Source organism: Petaurus breviceps, unplaced genomic scaffold, assembly GCF_028583685.1.
Source record: "Petaurus breviceps papuanus isolate PSGF00001 unplaced genomic scaffold, PetGlider_PUasm1.0 90617, whole genome shotgun sequence".
Lineage (NCBI taxonomy): Eukaryota > Metazoa > Chordata > Mammalia > Diprotodontia > Petauridae > Petaurus > Petaurus breviceps.
The window spans coordinates 513,367-540,076 of NW_027187287.1; the positions used below are offsets into that span (position 1 = coordinate 513,367).

General features: G+C 38.8%; 1 protein-coding gene across 4 annotated transcripts in view; it reads right to left on the reverse strand.

Moving 5' to 3' along the window:
* Positions 1–26,710, reverse strand: part of CEP95 (centrosomal protein 95) — a 54,661-nt gene that overhangs the window by 1,698 nt on the left and 26,253 nt on the right. For 3 of the 4 annotated variants that reach the window (XM_069063954.1, XM_069063955.1, XM_069063953.1), the window contains 8 exons: positions 25,309–25,420; positions 23,800–23,888; positions 12,839–12,931; positions 11,968–12,118; positions 11,053–11,222; positions 10,875–10,949; positions 8,711–8,863; positions 106–252 (listed from right to left, as the gene is read on the reverse strand). In XM_069063954.1, coding sequence (XP_068920055.1) covers positions 106–252; positions 8,711–8,863; positions 10,875–10,949; positions 11,053–11,222; positions 11,968–12,118; positions 12,839–12,931; positions 23,800–23,888; positions 25,309–25,420 — 990 coding nt within the window. The remainder of the gene's footprint in view (positions 1–105; positions 253–8,710; positions 8,864–10,874; positions 10,950–11,052; positions 11,223–11,967; positions 12,119–12,838; positions 12,932–23,799; positions 23,889–25,308; positions 25,421–26,710) is intronic. The other variant, XM_069063956.1, reaches the window with a different exon arrangement.

Here is a 26,710-nt window from a genome sequence, read left to right on the forward strand (position 1 = left end):
TCTAAGAGCCTATCTATGGTTTACTCTTAGCTCATGCCAATGTTTGACATGCAGAAGGGTTTAGTACAGTTATGCTATTTGCAAAGTACTTAGCAGTGATGGTACCTGATCCTTATAATAGTTCTCCAATGACTGCAGCTCATTCTCATGCTGTCTCTTTTGTTCTTCCCGCCTATCCTTCGCGTAGTTTCTCAGCTCTTGCAATCTCAGTTTTTGAATTTCCAAACCTTCTCTGAAGAGGTTCTTAAATATCTATCAAAGATAATCATATTAAGAAAAGGGCTTAATTTGAAAATAGTAATATCCTATCCTCATTTGATCCATATGACAACCCCATGAGTAGATACTATGACTATTCCCCTTTAAAAGATAAAAGAGGTTAAGTGACTTATACTCAGGGTTACGTAAGTATTTTGTTTCTGAGTTAGGATTTGAACTTGAAACTTCCTAATTCACCAACCCACCTCAATTTGATTATTTATTAATCTTGCACAGTTCCCACAATGACTGTCTTTCACAACTAGCCATTCTTGCAGGAAAGATCTTACAAAGTGTGGATCAGAAAGAACATCAATTTAATTCTAAATATATTTCTTGGGAACAAAAGCTAAGTTAACAGTCTGTGGTAAAGAATAGGTTATTTGACAAATGATACTGTGCATATGCTCACTCATCTCCCACTTGGCAATGTGAAAAATGATTTTTACATATTAACCAAATAGCAGAATCTATCTGTTTAAGATTAACTCTTAGCAGGCTGGAAGACTATGAAAACTACAAATTCCATTTAAAGAAAAAGGTGCAACCCTTTCTGTGATGGCAAAGAATTGCAAACAAAGTAGATAATCAAATTGTAGCACATGAACGTAGTGGAATATCATTGGCTATAAGAAATGATGAATGTGATGAATATAGAAGCATGGAAATATTTACATCATACACTGATGCAGGAGAAGTGAGCAGAGCCAAGAAAACAACATACACAATAACTACAACAATGTAAACAGAACAACCACATTCACAAAAAAAATCACAAGTGAGTATTGCAAAATAATAAAGAACAAGCAAGAATGGCTTAAAAGAAGGGATATGGGATATGAGAAGATACCTCAACTCATTCCTTTGCAGAGGTGGGAAGTGCATTGCACACTGAAGATTTCTTCAGACTTTTCCAATATATTGATTAGTTATGCTGTTTTCTTTTTTTTTTTTTTGGTCTTAAAAACACTATTTGTTATAGGGGGTGGAGTCAAGATGGTAGAGTAGAAACAGGACTTCAGTGTGGCTCTGGCTTCTACCTCCTCCAGTTCATGCAAAAAATGACTCTAAACAAACTTTGGAGTGACAGAACTCACAAAATGACAGAAAGAAGCTAACTTCCCACTGAAGACAGTCCAGCAGGCTGGTAGGAATGGGCCAGTGCAGTGCTCTGGGAGCCCAGCCCAGCCTCATGTGAGCCTGCAGTTTTAGCCTCAGGGCTGCCACAACCAGCCGCTGGCTGGAGGGATTTCAGATCACCAGCAGCTGTGGCAGTTTCCAGAATTATCAACCCATAGATGCTAAGAACAAAGTGAGAGAGTTAGTGCAGTGTGGATTTCGGGAACTGGGAGTGTGTGATAGTAATGGCAATTAAAGATTCCCCTGTATTGGCTTGGTTTTCAAATTGATTTGTGTTAAAACCCAGAGCTTGTTAATCCCATCTGGGGGATGGACTTGTTGATGTGAAAAGAAAGTCCTGAACTGGGAGGAGCTGGTGACATAGATTTGGAGACACAAGAGAGAGGCAGAAGAACTTTTTGGAAGCAGCACCTCATGGAGGCAGAGAGAGAGACCGAGAAGGATTGCTGGGGGACACTTTGAATCGCCCTGGACTTTTGAGACCTGCCCCCTGAGCTGCCAAGGACTGAGGAGACATGGCTGTTTTGCTGGTACTTTGTCTGTCTGTTTTGATGTTGTTTTGCCAGATTTGTCCACTGGTGAAAGACAGTCCTGTTGTTGAAGTCCTGGAACCTGGCTTTTGGTTAAGAAGCCCTGAGACTGTCCTGCAGACAGAGAGTGAATACTGTCCACTGGTGAAGGACAGTGCTGTTGTTGCAGGGGTCTGGGAACCTTTCTGTTGGTTCAGAAGCCCTGAAGAAGGATTTTCTGGTTGTATGTTTACAGAAATCCTGGGAGAGGGTTTTGCTAATGTTTTCAGGGGTTCTAGGACTGTTCTACAGACAGAGGATGAATTAATGAAGGGACTGGCAATGTATCTTATGGCCTTGCTAAGCCTTGTCTCCCCAGGAACTAAGATTGCTGAGAACTTGCCTCCTGTCAAGATGAAGAAAAGACCTCCATTTGGGTATTAAGTGCTGTGGTTTAAACTTGATGTAACTCTGGGGTAGATTCAATTGTGATCCAGGGGTGGGGAACTTTTGACCTTTTTGCGTTCTATGGTTGAACAAATGAATGTACTTTACTTAGATTGGAAACTAATCTCCATTTGAGAAGAGGGGCTTTGTGGTGGACTAAATGAAGGTACAGCCTAGGGGTGGAGTAGTATTTAGAACAGGGATTTGTAATTGATTGAATGATTGAAAGGTCCTGGGGTGGGGTAGTACTTGGAGATTATTTAATCACACTTAGTAAATGCTGTATTTTGAATGATGTCATGTTTTGACCTTCTCTGTTCTTGGTTTGTCACTGAATAAAATGGAGAGCACCTATGCTGGTATTCTGAACCTTGGGAAGTTGCCTTTCCTTGGTGTTACAGTACAGAGTGCAATCCGGCCTTTGTCCCCTAGAGGGAGAAGTGGCTCAGGTAACCATGGCCATGCAGCCACTGCCACATGGCTGCTTCAGCTCCCGGACTCCAGATTGATTGTAGGGTGACCAAGCAACCAGTCTGAGGGGTAATCGCTCTTGCTTTAACCTGTTGGATCTGGATTGCTGTCTAGGATGGAGTCCTGGGGTGTGTGACCAGTTTGCCAGAGCGTGTAGAGGCTTCAGAGAGGGCAGTTAACTATACCTTTGGCAGCTGCAAAAACCCCAGTGATTGAGACAAAGCTCTCCTCTCTGGTAGCATAGTTCTACTGTGGCAAAAAGCTCAAAAGTCGAGTAATTGAGTGACAACATGAGCAAGCAAAGGAAGCAAACCAAGCAGAGCAACCTGACATTAGACTTCTATTTTGGGGACAAAAAAGGATAAAAGCATGGAACAAGAGGAAGACAGTGAAGTCAGAACTCCTGTACCAAAAGCTTCCAAGAAAAATATGAGCTTCTTATAGGCCATAGAGGAGTGTAAGAAGGATTCTGAAAACCAAATAAGAGAAGTGGAGAAAAATTGGAAAGAGAAATGAGAATCATGCAAGAAAATTATGAAATGAGAGTCAACAACCTGACTGAAGAAAATAACACCTTAAAAAATACACTAACTCAAATGGCAAAAGAGGCTCAAATTGCAATGAGGAGGAGAATGCCTTAAAAAGCTGAATTTGACAGATGGAAAAAGAATCTCAAAAGCTCACTGAAGAGAATATTTCCTTCAGAATTAGATTGGAGCAAAAGGAAGCTAATGACTTTATGAGAAATCAAGATACTATTAAACAGATCCAAATGAAAAAACAGAAGGCAAAGTGAAATATCTCATTGAGAAAACCACTGACCTGGAAAATAGATCCAGGAGAGAGAATTTAAAAATTATTGGACTACCTGAAAGCCATGATCAAAAAAAGAACCTAGATCTGACAAAGGACTCATCTCTAAAATATACAGAGAACTGAGTCAAATTTATAAGAATACAAGTCATTCCCCAATTGATAAATGGTCAAAGGATATGAACAGGCAGTTTTCAGAGAAAGAAATTAAAGCTATCTATAAGCACATGAAGAAATGCTCTAATTCACTATTGATTAGAGAAATGCAAATCAAAACAACTCTGAGGTACCACATCTCACCAGTTAGATTGGCTAAGATGACAAAACAGGAAAATGACAAATGCTGGAGAGGATGTGGGCAAACTGGAACACTAATGCATTGTTGGTGGAGTTGTGAACTGATCCAGCCTTTCTGGAAAGCAATCTGGAACTATGCCCAAAGGGCTATAAATACTTTCATACCCTTTGATCCAGCAATACCACTCCTAGGGTTATATCCCAAAGAGATCATAGAAATGGGAGAAAGACCCATATGTACAAAAATGTTTATAGCAGCTCTTTTTGTTGTGGCAAAGAATTGGAAATTAAGGGGGTGTCCATCAATTGGGGAATGGCTGAACAAGTTGTATATGCATGTTATGGAATATTATTGCGCTATAAGAAACGGGGAGCAGGCGGTCTTCATATTTACCTGGAGAGGCTTAAAAGAACTGATGCTGAGTGAGAAGAGTAGAACCAGGAGGAATTTGTACACAATTACAGACACAACGTATGTGTGATGACCAACTTTGATAGACTGGACTCTTCTCAACAATGCAGGGAGATAAGTCAATCCCAAAAGACGCATGATGGAGAGAAAAACGTGCATCCAGAGAAAACTAGAAAGAACTAAATTTATATCCAGGTGGAAGCAAAATACCTGATCTTTTTCGTTCTCTTATTTGATTTTATGTCCTCTTTACCATTTTTCATTCCAGTTGGTATAATCCATCCTTATAACCTGACCATTGTATAATGTGAAAGTATTTACAGATCCTATACTTGATTATAAGACGCCATGGGGGAGGGAGGGGAAGGAGGGGGACAAAATGTGAAATTCAAGGAATTGAATCCTGTAAACTAAAAGGAAACAAACAAATTAATAAATTAAAAAAAAAAAAGTAAAAAAAAAAAAAAGAACCTAGAAATTATCCTTCAAGAAATTCTCAAGGAAAATTCCCCTGATGTTTTAGAACCAGAGGGCAAAATAGAGGTTGAAAGAATTCACCAATCACCTCCTAAAAAAGATCCCAAAAAGAAAACTCCTAGGAATATTATAGCCAGGTTCCTGAGTTCCTAGATCAAGGAGAAAATGTTATAAGCAGCCAGGAAGAAACTATTTAATTATTGTGAAATCACAATCAGGATAACACAGGATCTAGCAGCTTCTACACTGAGGGATCGAAGGGCTTGGAACATGATATACCAGAGGTCAAAGGAGCTGGGATTAAAACCAAGAATCATCTACCCAGAAAAACTGAGTATCATTTCAGGGAAAAATATGGTCATTCAGTGGAATAGAGGACTTTCACGCATTCTTTTTTTTTTTTTTAAAGCAATTGGGGTTAAGTAAAAGGTTACACGGCCAGTTATTATTTCTGGGTGTGGTGCTGAGTATCTGAGCCCAGATTTGATCCAGGTCATCCTGACACTGGAGCCGGTGCTCTTACTCGCTGAGCCACCTGGCTGCCCCTAACTTTCAAGCATTCTTGATGAAAAAATCAGAGTTGAATAGAAAATCTGACATTCAGATAGAAGAAGCAAGAGAAGCATGAGAAGGTAAACAGGGAAAAGAAATCATAAGGAACTTATCAAAGTTGAACTATTTACATTCCTACGTGGAAAAACGATAATTGTAACTTATGCAACTTTTCTCAGTATGAGAATAGTTGAAGAGAATAGAAATGTGTGTATATATATATATATATATAAAAAATATATATGTCTATATAGGAGGGTATATGTGCATATGAATACATACGTGAGTGTGTGTATATATGTGTACAGGTATACATAGAGGGCACAGGACCAAATGAATAGGAAGGGATGATACTTAAACGATGAAATTGAGGTGAGAGAGAAATATAATGAGAGGAGATGGGGAGAGACAGAATGGGGTAAATTATCTCATATAGAAGAGGCAAGGGAAAACTTACAATAGAGGGGAAGAATAGGAAGGCAAAAGGGAATAAGTCAACCCTATTCTTAATGAATTTGGCTTAGGGAGGGAATGACATACACACTAAATTGGGTACCTCACCCTACAGGAGAGTAGAGGGGAAGGGGATGAGAGGGGGAATGATGGGAGGCCAGGCTGGGGGGGAGGGAAGTTGGAAGCACCCACTTTTGAAAAGGGACAGGATCAAAGTAGAGAACAGAACAAGTAGGGGGTGGAATAGGGTGGAGGGAAATATAGTTAGTCTTTCACAATATATCCACTATGGAAATGTTTTGCATTAGCTATACATGTACAACCTATATTGAACTGCTTATCTTCCCAGTAAGAGTAAGTAACGAGGGAGGAAGGGAAAGAATCTGGAATTCAAAGTTTTAAAATCAAATGTTTAAAAAATATATATTATTATTATTATTATTTTACATGTAACTGGGAAAAAAAGATATATAGGCACTGGGGCATAGAGATCCCCTGTGCCCTACTGGAAAGTCAGAGGGGGTATGGGGGAAGATATGGGAGACAGCAGATTGGAGGAGGGGATATTCAGTGGGATCGTTGTTTTGGGGTGGTGGGTAGGGGAAAAATGGGGAGAAAATTTGTAACTCAAAATCTTGTGGAAATGAATGATGTAAACTAAAATATAAAAAAGAGAGAAAAATTTAGATGCTATAGTATTTGCTGCATATAGGTCCAGTATTGATATTACTTCATAGTCTATGGAACCTCAAAAATCTTTTAATTAAATCTACTTTAGCCTTAAAAAAATACTATTTGTTACATGGCATGGCTCTCTGGGAGGGGGAAGTAGGGATATGGTAGGAAACTATGCTGATAGTTAAAAAAAAACATACAAAATACAGTAATAAAAATTTAATTAAAAAAGATAAAGGTAAGAAGCTAAGTAGAATAATAAGGAGCTGACTATACTTAGAGAATTAGATAAAACTGAGTGTCAATTTACGTAATAAGAAGACATAGCTAACATTCACATAGAACTTTAACATTTAGGGGCGGCCAGGTGGCTCAGCGAGTAAGAGCACCGGCTCCAGTATCAGGATGACCTGGGGATCAAATCCGGGCTCAGATACTCAGCACCACACCCAGAAATAACTGGCCATGTAACTTCGAGCAAGTTACTTAACTCTGATTGCTTTAAAAAAAAAAAAAGGAACTTTAACACTTAGAAAGTCCTTCACATATTCTTACTTGATTCTCAAAACAACTCTGTGAGTGAGATGCTATTATTATTCTCATTTTACAGGTAAGGAGGCTGAAAGTTAAATGCCTTGCCAAGGGTCACAAAACTAGGAAGTATCTGAGGTAGAATTCAAACCCATGTCCTTCCTGACTCCAGGCCAGTGCTCGATTCACTACTGTTATGTTTGAAAACTACCATGCTGCCTCTTACAATTAAGATTGTTGTCCACAGCTATTAAGGACTCCAGGATGTTACTAGAGCTTTGTAAAATGTAGTGTACTTGTCTTTATATTATAGCTTATTTTCTCTTTTCCTCATGTAGCTGACAAAAAGGGGTTTAGAGCTAGAATAATCTTAGATTAGCTGATCCAACTCACCTTATAGATGAGGAGAGAGACAATCAGAAAGGTAACATGACTTAAATCTCTTGTCACCCAAGTATTAAAGTTGGGATTTTAGCCCAGGTCCTCTAATTTTAAAATCCAGTGTTGTTTACTATACTACACTGCTAGCCTAGCTGATTTGGTGGCTAAAGGTCCTAGAATCCTAAAGAAGTGGCTCTTACCAATATAACAAGCTTTGAAATCTTTGGACAAGTGTAATGAACTATTTTTAAACTGATAAAGTCAAACTAAAATCTCAATTCTCTCTTTCCTTCTGTGTTCTTTTACCTTTTAACCTACATATAAAGTACACAGTATTTACACTCCAAAAAAACTGTAAGATAGTGTAATGGGAATGCAAATTTGGAAGATCTTCCCTGCCCCTAGGCTAAAGTGCACCTGAAGCTTGGGGTGAGAGGCTTGTTTTTCAGTAGATACTTTTTGATTGGCCAGTGGGTCAATAAGGTTGTTAAATTCTCTGAGCCAGGAGAAGGCTATATAAGCCCTGATGTGTAGCTTTGTTTTAGGACTCACTTTGAGAAGTGTTCTGTGATTTGATCTGAATTCTGGGAAGCCGTTGTTGAGAGTCCCCCGGCTTTGAAAAACCCAGATGTTGACTGGGTATGGATGTAATGGTTGGACAGTTTGGAAATCTGTCTACTTGATCTGTTTCTGTCTTGATAATTCTGCCTGTATGCTTTGAAGTTCGGGGTGCTGACCTTTTCCCCTGAACAAGGTAAATGATATATGTCTGAACTGATTAAAGTAAGCTTGTTAACCCATTTTGAGTTGCTTTCCTTTATCAAAGCAGATCCAAGAACCTGTATGGGCAGCAAACCCTGAGGACGCACTTGGGGTGCTTGCTGCTACAGACAGCAGTGATGAATTGGGAATTTTAAGGTAACACTACTGATGAAAAGCATTAAGATCGATAAGTTTTTGAGTAGAGCTAGACAATGAAACAGCCTGATCTTCACTAAGCTTTAGAGATATATTCTTGAATCTTAAGGTATAGCAAGTACTTCATGGTTATCATAAGCATAGTTCCTATGAGTGGGGAGTAACAATGACTTATTTTAATTTTCTACATACATATACATATACACACACACACACATATATACATGTGTGTATATTATATATATATATATATATATATATATATATATCAATGGGCATAAACAGGTTGTCTTTCAAAAGGTAGAGTCAAACAGTTTCCTTCAACATATCACTGTAAGGAATTTGGGAGGGGAGAATTAAAGGTGCATTTATTTACCACTTCTTCACGTGTCCGTGCTCGCATCATTTTTGCGTGTAACTGAACCCTATAGTCCTCATAGTACTTTTTAGCTCGAACAATTTGCTGTCGTCTCTCTTTTATCTTCATCTGAGTTGACTTCTGCCTACACACACGTTCCTTAAAATCTTGCTAAGAACAACAACAACAAAAGACATTTTAAACAACAGGATTACTTTTGGGGGGAAGTTCTAAAATTTCCAAATTTATCTCATGTTCCTTCTACTTTGTATTGTATCTATATATTTATGTTTACCTGGTAATCATCTGAGACGCTATTTCACTAAAGCTCAGAGGAGCTTGACTAGATAATTTCTAAAGTTCCAACTTCCAACTCAATATAGAAATCACTGTTCTCAATGAAAAGATTTCATCCATGACCACTATTTTGTTTTTGGTTTAGTGTAATTGTTTAAATTTTTCATACACTAAATTGAAACCTGCTTACCTATAACATCCGTCCTTTGGAACAATACAACCTGTTTACTTCCTGACAGTTCTTCAAATGTTAAAACGGAGCCCTCATGCCTTACCTTCTCTAGGCTAAACAACTCAACCGCTTTTTACTTTTGCTTATATGAAATGGTTTCCAGACCCTTTACCATTCTAGCTGCCATCTTCTGAATGTCACTCAGCCATGTTGATGTACTTTTAAAAAATGTAAATTTTGAGAAAAAGGTACAATATTTCATCTGACCAGCATGGGGGTGACTGATTTCCTATATCCTGATAATAATAAGATAAGACTGTTTCTGCAGCCCACATTTCACAATCTTATTCAAATTATTTTCTAAAATTAGTATATATACACCCAACTTTGATTTGAGATATTAAACCTTACTAAAAAAAATTAAAATGCTTAGTTTGCTGTGAATTTCTTAGTGCACACAGGACTCTCAGTGAATTACAATATGCCTTTTTAATTGTTTATAAATCCCTTGTTTAACAGCCTAGATTTTTGCTAGGCTTATTTATTTGTCTAAAATTGAGAATTTATAATTCTCTTTTTTGCAAATAGGGACAATTCTGCCTGTCTCCTGCTTTCTGGCACCTCTCCCAGTTGATATGATTTCTCAGTAATGGCCATAACATCAGAGTTGTCATCTTTCAGTTCTATCAATATCCTGGAAATAATCTGTGCCTAGAACTACGGATTCCCCTAAAGGCTTTTATACTATTTCTATACCTATAGAAATCATACCTATAGGGGCGGCTAGGTGACGCAGTGAATAGAGCACTGGCCCTGGAGTCAGGAGGACCTGAGTTCAAATCTGGCCTCAGACACTTAACACTTGCTAGCTGTGTGACCTTGGGCAAGTCACTTAATCACAATTGCCCTACCTTCCCCCCTCCAATAAGCCAAAAAAAAAAAAAAAATCATACCTATAAAAATCAGTGATATCCTATATCACAGGTTCCCTGTATACCAGGATTACTTTAACATTTCCAATATGAAGAGTTTCCTCTTTGTTTAAAAAAAAAAAAAGATGGAAGTGAAACAAGAATCGAAAAGCTCTGCCTTCTACAATCTGGTAACTTTGGTACCATCTAGTAATAACCAGCACTTACACAGCATTTTAGGGTTTGCAAAGTGCTGTTCTTAGGTTATCTCATCTGATCCTCACAAAAACCCTACAAGGTAGGTGCCATTATTATCCCCATTTTACAACTGAAGAAACTGAGGTACAGAGAAGTAAAGTTAAATGATTTGCCCAGGATCACACAGCCAGCAGGTATTCTGAGGAAGGACTCAAACTCAGGTATTCCAAACTTGAAGTCCAGCATTCTTACCCTCTGTGCCATCTAGCTGCCTATCTACTCCAAAACATGACTAATCCTTTTTAGAGAAGGACAGGACTTAGGAACCATTTGTTTGTCTGTTTTTAGCATGAGCCAGGTTTGTTCTGTTTTACTAAGCCTCTCTCTTCTACCAGGAAAGGGGGGTGGCATGAGGGGATGAAGGTGAGGGATGGGAAGAATAATATAATTTGCTCTGTAATGGTTTCACAAGTTATATGACAATAAATCTATATCCAATAAATCTATAAGTCTATATCTATATCCAATAAAAAAGAGCAGAGTATTTAATGCATTCTTTTATAAACAAAAAGTTTTGGCAAGTGAATATTTTCCCCTAACTTACTAATCTCTTATTATGGTCATGTTCTTTCTTAACAATTTCAGCAAGGAGATCATGTCTTCTTAATGCTTCTTCAATCTGGAAATGAAATGAAAATAAAGAAAGAAATAGGTTTTAATGCTGCACTACTTGGCCTTTTAGTTCAAAAAAGAAAAACCTTTATAACATGACAGCAACTCACTTTAAACTGGAATTTCCTCTTTGATTGTTCCACTCCAGATGTCACCTTCCTCAGCTGTTCAGTCTGAAAGAGCTGTTGTTTCCACATTTTTCCAAGTGCTTGGCCAGAAATGTGGAGGTATGGAAACTCTTCCAGAAGCATGGGCAAAAGATTATCATCCTTTATTTTCACTGAAATATGAAGATAAATGCAGTGAGAGCATAAAGTTTGGCAAAGTGAATAACAAAATTTTCTAACTGCTGTAATCCCTACTTTTATTTTAGTGATGTCTTGTGCATTAAGGCACACCACTTTATTGCTTCACCCCTAATGTTACCTTGTCCCTATTAGTGACAGCTGGGGTGTTGTGGTGGAGGCTGTTACCAGCTCACTCATCTTTCTCAACACTAAACAAAGCAAGCAAAGGGCCTAAGGATTTATAAGTCTACCCCATTTTGTAACTGTGCGAAATAAAACCAAGGAATAAAACTCTGGAACAAAGAGCATTCTGGCCATCCCTGTGGCATGCATGATTTTCCTTGTAATTAGAAGGTGAAAGAGAAGCACAAGCTCCCAGTAGAATCCCAGCCAGAGAAATATGAAGATTGCTTGGGGGTTTCCTTCTTGCTTCACTAATTTTCTAGAACTCAAGAAGTTAGTGATCTATGGCAAAGTGTGTGAGTTCAAACTCAGAAGAATGATGAAGAGCAATTAGTCATATTCTTTAGTTTGGTACCAGTTTATCAGGATTTCTGCTCTCATTAATTATTTAAGAATATTCCTTCCCACTATGTAATTCAACATATGAATGAGAAAAATGAGGAAAAAAGTCTTCAGCTGACTGGTGTGCTGGTTTCACTCTTCAACTTGTGGGGTTTCCTATACTTTCAAATAATGCTAGTTTTCCACCAAATACAATTTTATTATGGTCCTTACGTGGAACTCCTTTCTTTGCCTTTGTGATGTTCCCTCTTGGAATCCACTGACTGCGTTTGAGATTCCAAGGCATGGTTTTTTTAGAATAAACTTTCACCGGCTGATAAGTTTTTGGAGGTCTTTTATAGATATTTTCTTTGTATTCTTGTTCCTTAGAAATAAATGGAAAACAATTATGGAGAAGGTGACTTTTATGTAGATAGAGAATCAAAATATGCATATTTTTTCTCATAATATTTAACCCTACCAATGAGCCCCTATAAAATGGGCTCCCCTCAGATAAGCAACAGTAGTTTTGTAATACTTGGTGAGGCTAGTGTATAATGGAAATAATGACACTTAAATAACACTTAAGCATTTATGAAATACTTTCCCACGATAATACTGTGGCATGGGTTCTTTAAGTTATCTTTGCTCATGATCACACAGCCATTAAGTACTAGAACCTTCCCACTGAACCTTGGGAAGAATAAAGTCTTAACTGGCAAGATTCAAGGATCTTAGGCAGGACAGATAAGTTAAAAGAAAATCTCTTCCCTAAAAAGCTAATAATTAAGCTATGCTTGGAAGTGATTTTTCTTCTTTTCAAAAGCCCTGTTTGTTCTTGTCATTGTTAAGTCACACCTACATAATATTTTGTGTCCTTACATAGTGCTTTTCCCACCACAATCCTGTGTTGTACCTGAGACTCAGAAAGATTAAATGACTTGCCAAGGACTGCACAACCATAAATGGAAAAGCTAAGACCTAAACTCAGGTATTCTGAAACTGTAACTCTTAAGTGCTTCTTCCATTGCACTATATAGCCTGGTCCAATGTCTGCTCATGATATGTTCAAATGCCTTCATCCCAACTGAAAATCTCAGCTTACTGTTACTTCCTGGTCTTCATTCAGCATCCGAAGTCCACTTCCTTCTTGAATTTCACTTCTATGCAACTGCTTTTCGAATGTGTCAGCTAACACCTAGAGAAAAAGTGAAGTTCCCAAGATGTCAGACATACTAGTCAAACTAATAAAAAACAAAGTGTTGGGAAGAAGGGTTTATTCAATACTGATTAGATTTATACAAACAAGCAGCTCTCTATATCTCAATGTTTCCCTCTAGGAGAGACAGCTTGATACTGTATCTAACCCTTTTGGAGCATTCAATATTGCTAACTTTATTGATATCTTCATCCATGATACTGTTACTGTGTACAATATTTTCCTGGTTCTGCTCACTTCATGTAATAAGTCTTTACAGATTTTTCTGAAATCATCTTGCTCACTGATGGGCATCCCCTCAATTTCCATTCTTTATCTTCATCCATAATAGGAGAAAACAGTAGCTCTCTTATGTCTTTGAGGACCCTCAATCTATCCTTAGCCCCTCAAATATAAGTGTACTTCAAGGCTTTCTTCTTTTCTTCTATTTTCTCCCTAGGTAATCTAAATCTAATCCCAGCTTTGTGCAATGCTCTACCTCCAACAAAGTATATTGCAATATGAAACAAAAATGATTACTGATTCTGGAGGTGGGAGAGGGAGTGAGTGTGTGTGTTTTGGGAGTGTTGGAATGGGGGTAATCAGAGAAGGCTTTATGGAGTAAACAGCATCTAAATTACATTTTAGGGATCACAAGGAATTTAACAGGTGAAAAAAGCAAAGAAGAGTCCAGGAAAAGACAAAATTCATAAGAAATGCAAAGAATTTTTTGTATGACCTTTTCTTCCTTTTTTAAAACATTCATTGTGTTTCTTAAAAATTTTGAGTTTCAAATTCTATTCCTCCCTCCCTCCCTGAGATGGTAAGCAATCTGATATAGGTTATACATGTGCAATCATGTAAAACATTTCCATATTAGTCCATTTTGAGCAAGAAAGCAGGAAGGACAGAAGGAATAGTATGTCCCTGTCTCTATTAAGATGACATAAGTTCTTTCTCTGTAGGTGGAGAGCATTTTTAATCATGATCCTTTAGTATTGTCTTAGATCACTGCATTGCTGAGAACAGCTAAATTATTCACAGTTGCTCATTGTACAATATTGCTGTCACTGTATATAATATTCTCCTGGTTGTGCTTACTTCACTTTGTATTAGTTCATGTAAGTCCCTCCAGATTTTTCTGAAGTTATTCTGCTCGTCATTTCTCATAGCACAATAATGTTCCATTACAATCATATATCACAACTTGTTTGGCCATTCCCTAATTGATGAGCATCCCCTCAATTTCCAATTCTTAGCCATCACAAAAAGAAATATAAAAGTTATTGTATAAATAGTGAGAATCTTCCCTTTTTATGATCTCTTTGAGATACAGACCTAGTACTGGTATTGCTGAATCAAAGGGTATGAACAGTTTTGATAGCCCTTTAGGCATTAATTCCAAATTACTTTCTAAAATGGTTGGATCAGTTCACAATTCTACCAACAGTGTATCAGTATCCTGGTTTTCTCTTATCCCTTCCAACAGTCTTCATATTCCTTTTCTGTCATGATGTAAGTCAGAGGTAACTGGTTTTAATCAGAGCTGTGATCTAGCAGAACCAGGCTTCTGATTAAGTAAAAGGTCAGAAGCTTGCATGTATCCTTAATGAGCTGTTTGAGGAGAAACATATCAAATAAGACATGAAGTGGGTGGTTCACGAGGGTGCATCTAGCTAATGGAAAGCAAGTGGGGGAAATTCAAATTGGGAACAGAGCATAAAAAGCCTTGCATTTGTCTGAGCAAGCATTACTCCATTAAGCAGTTACCCATGCAGAATGAATGTAAAATAAATGTAATGAGAACTTTCCTGGTTTCCCAAAGGGTATTTTCTTTCTAGAGCAAGCACAGTTCTCACATAATGCTCTCTATTATCTTGTTTAGTCCTAAATTCTTCCCTTTCCCATAGATCTAAACTATTACATGCTCTCCTAATTTGCTTATGGTATCACCCTACAGATCACATATCCATTTTGACCTTACTTGGGTATACAATGTGTAAGTCTATACCTAGTTTCTGCCATACTGTTTTCCAGTTTTCCCCAGCAGTTTTTGTCCCTGAAGCTTGGACTTCAACTTTATCAAACATTAAATTACTATGGTCATTTACTGTAATGTATCATATATCTAGTCTATTCTACTGATCCACTGCTCTATTTCTATGTATCTTTTTTATTGGAGGGGGGAAGGCAAGGCAAGTGACTTGCCCAAGGTTACACAATGTCTGAGGCCAAATGTGAACTCAGGTTCTCCTGATTGGGATTAAGTGACTTCCCCAAGGTCACATGGCTAATAAGTATTAAGTGTCTGAGGCCACATTTGAACTCAGGTCCTCCTGACTCCAGGGCAGGTGCTCTATTCATTGCACCACCTAACTGCCCCTAAGCTCTATATCTTCTTCCTAACTTACCTATTTCTTTCACTGGTGCTATCATCCTTCCAGTTAACCAGACTTACAACCTTAAAGTCACCCTCAATTCACTCTCTTTCACCCTATATCCAATCTGTTGCCAAATCTAATCAAATTTACCTCCACCCCTCTCTGCTGATTCAACAGGTCAACTATTTTCAATTCAGGAGACTGACCTCTCTGTAGCACTTGAAATCTCCCAAATGGTCTGCTTCCAAAGTTTTTCCCAACCACACTAACGTGCACCCCCATTCATCACTTAATTTTTATGATACATTTTCTTTCGCCTTTTTTATGCTCCTTCACTGGCTCTGCTTTCTCTTCCCTCTTCCTTACCTTAGGCAGCTTTTTTCCTCTTTCTCTGGGAAGTATTTACTTATGTCATATCTATTATATTGATGACTTTCCAAACCTATGTCTACCCTGACCTTTTCTTTAAGCTGTAGTCCTTAAAGTATTCTGTATTTTAATACTTTGTCCAAAATCCAAACTCATCACTCCTAAGTTCACTGCCCTCTTCCAATTTCTCGTTTCAACTACTTTTCAAACTTTGGAATCATCTTTGGATAATGGAATTTAAGAAGGGATGAATCAATCCTATCAATGACTGCCCATTTTTTCCCTTCCAAACCAGTTTTCCTTCTTTCCTTTACCTATATTAATCTAAATGGGTCCATCTCCAGTTGTCCTGATCTGTATCTTGCCACTGGACCCAGATGGCTCTGGAGGAGAAAGTAAGGCTAGTGAACTTGCATAGTTCTCTCTCACTTAAATCCAAGTCATGGTATCATCTTCCTAAAATCATTATCCTCTTTGAGAACAAAGCTGCCCCACCAGAGACCCAATTGACCAGTTCCATTTGGGCAACTCAGCTACTCTCTTCTCACCTTTCCTTTCCTTTCTTCCTCTCCCTCTGTCCATATGGGGTATCATGACCTTACCTGTGGGCACTCTGCCCAAAGGAACGTAAATTTTGATAGCTGAAACCCAGCAAGATATCTTGGGGTTTACTGGCTAGATTTCTTTCTTAGAGACCATACCTTAAACCCAATTCAATCTGGCTCTCATTGATTGGTCAACAATAGGTCCTAGCCCAAGCACCACTTAGTGGTCATTGGTTGGGCTTAGAGTGAATGTAAATAGTAATTATTTCTGTTTTGGCCAGAAACCCTAAAGGTCTTTCCCCTCTCAGATAGATTTTTTTAAAAATTAGATAAAAGGGGCCATTCTTTGGCTCATTTTTTTTCTGTTTCTGTTTATTTTTATACCATTCATTTCCACAAGATCTTGAGTTACAAAATTTCTCCCCATCTTTCCCCTACCCACCACCCCAAAACAGTAATCTCACTGTATACCCCCTCCCCAACCTGCTCTCTCCTATATCCTCCCCCATTCCCCTCCAACTTTCTAGTAGGACAAGATGGATCTCCATACCCCAGTGACTGTATATTTCCCAGTTGCGTTAAAAATAATAGTAATATATTTTTTAAATATTTGATTTTGAAACTTTGAATTCCAGATTCTTTCCCTTCATCCCTCGTCACCCACCCTTACTGGGAAGACAAGCAATTCAATATAGGTTGTACATGTGCAGTTACACAAAACATTTCCATAGTGAAAGACTGACTATATTTCCCTCCAATCTATCCCGCCTCCCACTTGTTCTATTCTCTACTTTGATCCTGTCCCTTTTCAAAAGTGTGTGCTTCTAACTACCCTCCCCCCCAAATTGGCCTCCCCTACATCATCCCCTCTTTCATCCCTTTCACCCCTACTCTCCTGTAGGGCAAGATACCCAATTTAGTGTGTATGTCATTCTCTCCCTAAGCCAAATTCAATGAGAATAAGGTTGACCCATTCCCTTTTGTCTTTGGCTCATTTCTTCTTTTTTTTTTTTTAATTTTTTTTCATTTTTCAAATGCTTTATTAACTTCTGATTTACATCATGCATTTCTGCCAGATTTTTAGTTACAAATTTTCTCCGTGTTTTTCCCCTATCCACCACACCAAAATAGCAGTCCCACAGGATATCCCCTCCTCCAATCTGCTCTCTCCCATATCTTCTCCCCTTCTCCCTTTGACTTTTCCAGTAGGGCAGGTGGATCTCTATGCCCCAGTGCCTGTATAACTTATTTCCCAATTACATGTGAAATAGTATTAATAGTAGTGTATATAATATGGTTTTTTTAAACATTTGATTTTAAAACTTTGAATTCCAGGTTCAATCCCTTCCTCCCTTGTCACCTATCCTTACTGGGAAGATAAGCAATTCAGTATACGTTGTACATGTGTAGCTAATGCAAAACAATAACATAGTAGATATATTGTAAAAGACTGACTATATTTCCCTCCCTCCTATCCCACTTGTTCTATTCTCTACTTTGATCTTGTCCCTTTTCAAAAGTGGGTGCGTCCAACTTCCCTGCCCCCCAGCCTGCCCTCCCTTCCATCATACCCCCCTCTCATCCCCTTCCCCCCTACTCTCTTGTAGGGTGAGATACCCTATTTAGTGTGTATGTCATTCCCTCCCCGAGCCAAATTCAATGAGAATAAGGTTGACCCATTCCCTTTTGCCTTCCCATTCATCCCTTCCATTGTAACCATTTTCCCTTGCTTCTTCTAAATGAAGTTTACCCCCATTCTGTCTCTCCCCATCTCCTCTCATTATATTCCTGTTTCACCTCTTGATTTCACCTTTTAAGTATCATCCCTTCCTATTCAATTGGTCCTTTGCCCTATATCTATGTATACCTGTAAACATATATACACACCTTTACATATGTATTCATATGCCCGTATACCCTCCGATATAGACATATATATTTCTATTCCCTTCAACTATCCTCATACTGAGAAAGTTTCATCAGTTACAATTATTGTTCTTCCATGTAGGAATGTTAACAGTTCAACTTTGATAAGTTCCTTATGATTTCTTTTCCCTGTTTACCTTCTCATGCTTCTCTTTCTTCTTGTATCTGAATGTGAATTTTTCTATTCAACTCTGGTTTTTTCATCAAGAATGCTTCAAAGTCCTCTATTCCACTGAATGACCATATTTTTCCCCTGAAACATGATACTCAGTTTGGCTGAGTAGGTGATTCTTGGTTTTAATCTGAGCTCCTTGGACCTCCAGAATATCACATTCCAAGCCCTTAGATCCCTCAGTGTAGAAGCTGCCAGATCCTGAGTTATCCTGATTGTGTTTCCACAATATTCAAATTGTTTCTTCCTGGCTGCTTATAATATTCTCTCCTTGATATGGGAATTTTGGAACCTGGCTATAAAATTCCTAGGAGTTTTCTTTTGGGGATCTTTTTCAGGGGGTGATCGGTGGATTCTTTCAACCTCTATTTTGCCCTCTGTGATAGTAATGGTATTTAAAGATTCCCCTGTATTGGCTTGGTTTTTCAAACTGATTGTGTTAAAACCCAGAGCTTGTTAATCCCACCTGTGGGATGGACTTGTTGATGTGAAAAGAGAGTCCTGAACTGGGAGGAGCTGGTGACGTAGATTTGGAGACACAAGAGAGAGGCAGAAGAACTTTTTTGGAAGCAGCACCTCGTGGAGGGAGAGAGAGAGACTGAGAAGGATTGCTGGGGCCACTTTGAATCGCCCTGGACTTTTGAGACCTGCCCCCTGAGCTGCCAAGGACTGAGGAGACATGGCTGTTTTGCTGGTACTTTGTCTGTCTGTTTTGATGTTGTTTTGCCAGATTTGTCCACTGGTGAAAGACAGTCCTGTTGTTGAAGAAGTCCTGGAACCTGGCTTTTGGCTAAGAAGCCCTGAGACTGTCCTGCAGACAGAGAGTGAATACTGTCCACTGGTGAAGGACAGTGCTGTTGTTGCAGGGGTCTGGAGACTGTCCTGCAGACAGAATGAATACTGTCCACTGGTGAAGGTGTAATGTAATACCAAGGAAAGGCAACTTCCCAAGGTTCAAAATACCAGCATAGGTGCTCTCCATTTTATTCAGTGACAAACCAAGAACAGAGAAGGTCAAAACATGACATCATTCAAAATACAGCATTTACTAAGTGTGATTAAATAATCTCCAAGGACTACCCCACCCCAGGACCTTCCAATCATTCAATCAATTACAAAGTCCCTGTTCTAAATACTTCTCCACCCCTAGGCTATACCTTCATTTAGTCCACCACAAAGCCCCTCTTCTCAAATGGAGATTAGTTTCCAAACATAAGTAAAGTACCTTCATTTGCTCAAACCATAGGACACAAAAAGGTCAAAAGTTCCCCACCCCTGGATCACAATTGAATCTACCCCAGAGTTACATCAAGTTTAAGCACAGCACTTAATACTCAAATGGAGGTCTTTTCTTCATCTTGACATGAGGCAAGTTCTCAGCAATCTTAGTTCCTGGGGAGACAAGCCTTAACAAGGCCATAAGATACATTGCCAGTTCCTCCATTAATTCATCCTCTGTCTGTAGAACAGTCCTAGAACCCCTGAAAACATTAGCAAAACCTTCTCCTAGGATTTCTGTAAACATACAACAAGAAAATCCTTCTTCAGGGCTTCTGAACCAACAGAAAGGTTCCCAGACCCCTGCAACAACAGCGCTGTCCTTCACCAGTGGACAGTATTCACTCTGTCTGCAGGACAGTCTCCAGACCCCTGCAACAACAGCACTGTCCTTCACCAGTGGACAGTATTCACTCTCTGTCTGCAGGACAGTCTCAGGGCTTCTTAGCCAAAAGCCAGGTTCCAGGACTTCTTCAACAACAGGACTGTCTTTCACCAGTGGACAAATCTGGCAAAACAACATCAAAACAGACAGACAAAGTACCAGCAAAACAGCCATGTCTCCTCAGTCCTTGGCAGCTCAGGGGGCAGGTCTCAAAAGTCCAGGGCGATTCAAAGTGGCCCCAGCAATCCTTCTCAGTCTCTCTCTTTCCCTCCACGAGGTGCTGCTTCCAAAAAAGTTCTTCTGCCTCTCTTTTGTGTCTCCAAATCTACGTCACCAGCTCCTTCCAGTTCAACACTCTCTTCACATCAACAAGTCCATCCCACAGGTGGGATTAACAAGCTCTGGGTTTTAACACAATCAATTTGAAAACCAAGACAATACAGGGGGAATCTTTAAATGCCATTACTATCACAGAAGGACAGTGCTGTTGTTGCAGGGGTCTGGAGACTGTCCTGCAGACAGAATGAATACTGTCCACTGGTGAAGGACAGTGCTGTTGTTGCAGGGGTCTGGGAACCTTTCTGTTGGTTCAGAAGCCCTGAAGAAGGATTTTCTGGTTGTATGTTTACAGAAATCCTGGGAGAGGGTTTTGCTAATGTTTTCAGGGGTTCTAGGACTGTTCTACAGACAGAGGATGAATTGATGAAGGGACTGGCAATGTATCTTATGGCCTTGCTGAGCCTTGTCTCCCCAGGAACTAAGTTTGCTGAGAACTTGCCTCCTGTCAAGATGAAGAAAAGACCTCCATTTGGGTATTAAAGTGCTGTGTTTAAACTTGATGTAACTCTGGGGTAGATTCAATTGATATCCAGGGGTGGGGAACTTTTGACCTTTTGGTGCTCTGTGATTGACAAATGAAGGTACTTTACTTATGTTTGGAATCTAATCTCCATTTGAGAAGAGGGGCTTTGTGGTGGACTAAATGAAGGTATAGCCTAGGGGTGGAGAAGTATTTAGACCAGGAACTTTGTAATTGATTGAATGATTGGAAGGTCCTGGGGTGGGGTAGTGCTTGGAGATTATTTAATCACATTTAGTAAATGCTGTATTTTGAATGATGTCATGTTTTGATCTTCTCTGTTCTTGGTTTGTCACTGAATAAAATGGAGAGCACCTATGCTGGTATTTTGAACCTTGGGAAGTTGCCTTTCCTTGGCATTACATTACATTACAGCCTCTGGTTCTAAAACATCAGGGCAGTTTTCCTTGAGAATTTCTTGGAGAATAATTTCTAGGTTCTTTCTTTGATCATGGCTTTCAAGTAGTCCAATAATTTTTAATTATCTCTCCTGGATCTATTTTCCAGGTCAGTGGTTTTCCCATGAGATATTTCACATTGCCTTCTATTCTTTCATTTGTTTAGATCTGTTTAACAAAATCTTGATTTCTCACAAAGTCATTGGCTTCCATTTGCTCCAATCTAATTCTGAAGGAAATATTCTCTTCAGTGACCTTTTGAGATTCTTTTTCCATCAGGCAAATTTTACTTTTTAAGGCATTCTTCTCCTCATTGCCTTTTTGAGCCTCTTTTGCCATTTGAATTAGTCTGTTTTTTAAGGTGTTATTTTCCTCAGTCAGGCTGTTGACTCTCATTTCATAATTTTCTTCCATTGTTCTCATTTCTCTTCCCAATTTTTCTCCATTTCTCTTATCAGCATCTTAAGGTCCTCTATGGCCTATAACCAGCTTGTATTTTTCTTGGAAGCTTTGGTACAGGAGTTCTGACTTCACTGTCTTCCTCATGTTCCATGATTTGATCCTTTTTGTCCCCAAAATAGGAGTCTAATGTTGGATTGCTCTGCTTGGTTTGCTTCCTTTGCCTGGTCGCCACTCAGTCACTATACCCCTGGGCTTTTTGCCATAGTAGGAGTCTGCCACCAGATAGGGGAGCTTCTTTCCAAATGCTGGGGTTTTCTCAGCTGCCTGAGGCATTAGTTGGGTGCAGTCTCTGAAGCCTCCACACGCTCTGGCAAGCCGGACACACCCCAGAACCTCCACCCTAGATTGCAATCCAGATTCAAGCAGGTTAAAGCAAGAGCGATTACCGCTCAGACTGGTCGCTTGGTCCCTCTACACTCTGCAAGCCAGGAGCTGAAGCTACCACTTGGCAGCAGCTGCGCTGCAGCCCTCAGCAGCTTCTCACCCCAGGGGCAAAAGCCGACACACTCCCAGCTACTGGATCCCAAAGTGCACACTGCACTGACCTCTCACTTTGTCCTTAGCATCTTTGTGTTGATAATTCTCGATCCCCACAGCTGCTGGTGTTCTGCAGTCTCTCCAGCCGGTGGTTGGTCAGGCCCGCCCTGGGGCTAAAACCTCAGTGTGGGGCTGGGCTCAGCTCCCAGAGCGCTGAGCTGGCTGATTCCTGCCAGCCTGCTGGGCTGTCCTCAGTGGGAGGTTAGCTTCTCTGTGTCATTTTGTGGGTTCTGTAGCTCCCAAGTTTGTTTAGAGTCCCCTTTTACATGAATTGGAGGTGGTGGGAGAGCTACATGGAGGTCCTGTTTCTACTCCACCATCTTGACTCTGCCCCGGCCTTTGGCTCATTTCTTACCCAGCCTTAATCACTCCATGGACTTTGCCTCAGTCAATGTGAGAACCTGGAAAGACCTTGGCTTAAAAAAGGCCAAGGTCTTCCACTGCATCTAGGGCCATCTCTAGTCATCCTAATCTGTATCTTGCCACTGGACCAAGATGGCTCCCTCTGGAGGAGAAGGTGAGGCCGGTGACCTGAGACAACCCTCCCTCACTTAAATCCAATTTACTTGCAAGTCATGGCATCATCTTCCTGATGTCATGGTCCTCTTTGAGAACAAATAATATTAATGTAGTTCAGACCCTGAAATCATCTTCCAAACCTTCCCAACTTGTGTGTTATTAAACCTTAGAACATCATGTTATATACAAGGACAGAATACTAATCTTCCTCAAATATCTCTTTCATTATGTCACTTCTGTCCTCAAGATCTTTGGATAGTATGGTATCATTTAACCCTCCTATCACATCAAAGCCCCAAAAACAATATCCTCTTTTGTCTCCACAAACCACTATTTAATTTTGCTTCCAAATGCAAATGCACTGGGTGCAGTCAAACCATTTATACATTTAACTATGTGTGCCATCTTTTTGATGGAGTGGGATAAGTTATTTTTGGAAAATTACCCCAACACACTATGCTCATCCTTAGTTCTGTATCTTCTGTCAATTCTGTTCTTGTCTAATCTGTCACTATACAATGTTTTTCTTACTTCAAAATGGCCTCATTCATTCTTTGTTAGATTATAAGATCTATCTTTCCTTAACCTTGCATTTTACCCAGGACCTTATATAGTGTGCTGAACAAAGATATTTAATAAATGTGTGGTGAACTGAACAGAAATTGAAAACCCAGTTTAAGTTGTACTTCATTCATGAAACTTTCCTGACATCTTAGTCCACAGTGATCTCTTTCTGATCTCCCACTGCAGAAGGTTTTGTACTATACACTTGTAATCAATTATATATCAGGAATTATTCTCTTAATTATTTCATGTGTCTTAAGTGTTAACTTCCCCTAGTATTATTAAGTTTCATGAAAGCAAGAGTTGTGTCAAATACTTATTTTTTATTACAGTGCTACCGTATGTACACAGCAGGTAATCAATAAATAATAACTAAGTTGTCTACCTTTGAGTATAAAGAAGTCAGATGCAATAGGTCTAAAGTAAAGGATACCAGTCAGAACTTCTTCTCTAATACTAAAGCCATCCTTTACCTTTGCTCGGAATCGTCGCAGCTCTGATTCATTCTGTATTTGTCTTCGTAATTCCTCTACTTGGAACTGTCTGCCTCTCATAGGTGGCCCTGTGATGAAAAAAAAGTGACCTAAACATTTTCTTCAAGAATGGAGAAGTGAATTGGGGTATATAAGGTTGCCTACTGTGACCAAGAATTGTGATAATATAGATACGTACAATAAGCTCTTATAACCAAGTGTAATTAGAATGCCAAGCCACTTATTCAAGGAAGGTGAAAAATGGATTAATACACTGGACCCTAATCTTTCATGTACTCATTTATACTTGTTTACATAGTTTCTAATGTGTGAAGAATCTTGATCTCAGTGTAGTAGTCAAAAGAGAAAAATAAAAAATGGGCAATAGGTTTTCCAGAAGTTTCTTTTCTAGTTAGGGAGGAAAAATATATCCCTAGAAGGGTCCAAATGCTTGTAAAATAACATTTATATCCCTTATGCCAGTTTCCTATAGGTTGCTTTTCAAAGCCTTTACTCTTGCTTATTTATTTATTTATTCACAATAGCATGCCCCTCCTGTGGTGAAAGTGTGGAATAACAAGCTATTTTTAAAAAGGAATCCTCAAATAGAAATACAGTGGGATTGGGTTACCAGAGTGACTTTTAATGCATGGTACATGGAAATGGGAAGAAAAGGTCTTAGTTTATACTTCCCTTGACAGCTTTCCTTAAAAGAGACTCAGAGCACACAGATCATTCCCAAAAGTCTAGGAAGGCAAGAAGTGATGTCAATTAAATGTTTAATGTATATTATTATAGTGATGATTTATAATACAGTATAGTTATAGCTTACATATGGTATGCTTAAGATCCACTGTGATCTCATAACATCAGTATAATACTTTTGTACGTATTTTATAATTTCATAATTTTATTGTTTTAAATGATTACAAGATCTTTGTTTGCTTTTACAACATCAATGATCGTATATATACATATATACACATGCGTGTATGTATATGTGTGTACATGTATGTATATGTATGTGTGTATTTGATGTCTGTCCTTAAGCAGAGAACAGTAGTCCTTGACTACAGGTCCTATGGAAAAAAATCCATTTTATGATTATCTACTTTTAGTCAAATTTCTAAAACGGGAACGCAAGTATACATATAATTGAGGAATATGGCATCAAAAATTAATTTACAGGAATAAATTAATACAGGAAGGCTTTCTCAAGACTAAGTTGAACCAACTTTTGAAAGTTAAAGGCAGAAATTAGCTAAGGGGAGGAAAGAAGGAATTCTAAGTTAAGTTAAAGAACATACTTTGGGTATAAAATCTAGAACAAACAAGTACCTTTGATGATAAAACTGGTTCACTACTTTCATAAGAAACAGGAGTAGAACTAGAAGAAGACATGCTGAAGAAATTAAATGTAAACAGGACAGAACCATTTCAAATTTGATGAAGAGTGTAGGAGATTGGACAGTAATGTCATTCCAGAGCTTATCTGGCAAGATTGATTACCTGGGTGAGATTTCTTTAGCTGTTCATCACTGTACTGAAAAGATACATCATCATCATCATCTCTAACCTCTTCTTTGTCTTTAGTCTTTGAACTCAGGGCATTTCTTAACATCTAATGAGAGAATTCTTTTTTTAGTATCTTTAATTCATCACATCAAAACAGAACTGAAAAGAGCTGGAACTGAAGTAAATCTTTATAAAGCTTTTAGTACATGACAGAGACATTTAGGAAATTAAAAACAAGTATAAAATATTCATAGGTTCAATCAACAACTATTTACTATGTGCTTACTATTTGTCACATGTGGCAGGCCCTAAGGATACAAAAATAAAAGTGAAAGTCTTTGTGCCCTCAAGGACCTTACATTTTAATGGGGGAAGACAAGATGCCTATGTTAGTATATATAAAACACATATATACAAGGTAGGGATGTGGAAAGTACTAGCAGTCTGAGAGACCAGGAAAGGCTTTAAGTAGAAGATGGTGCTTAACTCAATCACAAAAGCAAACAAGGTTTCCAAAAGGAAGCAATGAGGAGGAAGTACATTCCAGGCACAGGCAGAGGCAAGTGAAGGCAGAGAAACTGAAGAATGCATGTCATGTACATGAGGAACACATGAAAACTAATTTGGCCAGACTGTAGAGCACAGGCAGCAAAGTATTATGTACCTGAAGCTGTGAAGGTAGGATTAGGCTAAGGTTTGAAGAGCTTTAAACGCCAAATAGAAGTTTATATTTGATCCAAGAGGTAACAGGGAGCCATTGGAATTCCTTAAATAGGAAGGCGACAGGGTCAGATTCATGCTTTAGGAAAATCACTTTGGTGACTGGCTATAAGAAGTTAATAAGAATAAATTATCAAGGATGATACCAAGGCTGTGAACCTGAGTGGCTGAAAGTATGGGTGGCTGCACTTGACAAAAACAGGGAAGACTGAAGAAGAAAGAGGGGTAGATTTTGGTGGAAGTCTTGTTTTGGAGAAGTTGTATTTTAGATGCCTATGGGATCTCCATTTTGAAACATAAAATATGTAGTTGGTGATGCAAAACTGTGAGAGAAACCAGGATTAAATACACAGATACAGGAGTCAATGGTACAGAAATAAGTAAACTCATGAGGACTGATTAGGTCACCAAATGCAAAAAGCACAAAGAAAAAAATAGAAAAGGGACTAGGACAGAGATCTGGTATACACCCACAGTTAGAGAGTGTGACATAGATGATGATACAGAAAAACAGACAGAGAAATAACTGGCCAAACAGGCTTACATATATTTAATTTTTAAATTGCTTTAAATTAGGGCAATTGGTAAAGTAATTTAGCATCTTCTTTCAAAATCAGACAAACAAGAGACTATCCTAGTGTACAAATGTGTGAATTAGTACTTATTCTGTGCTGTT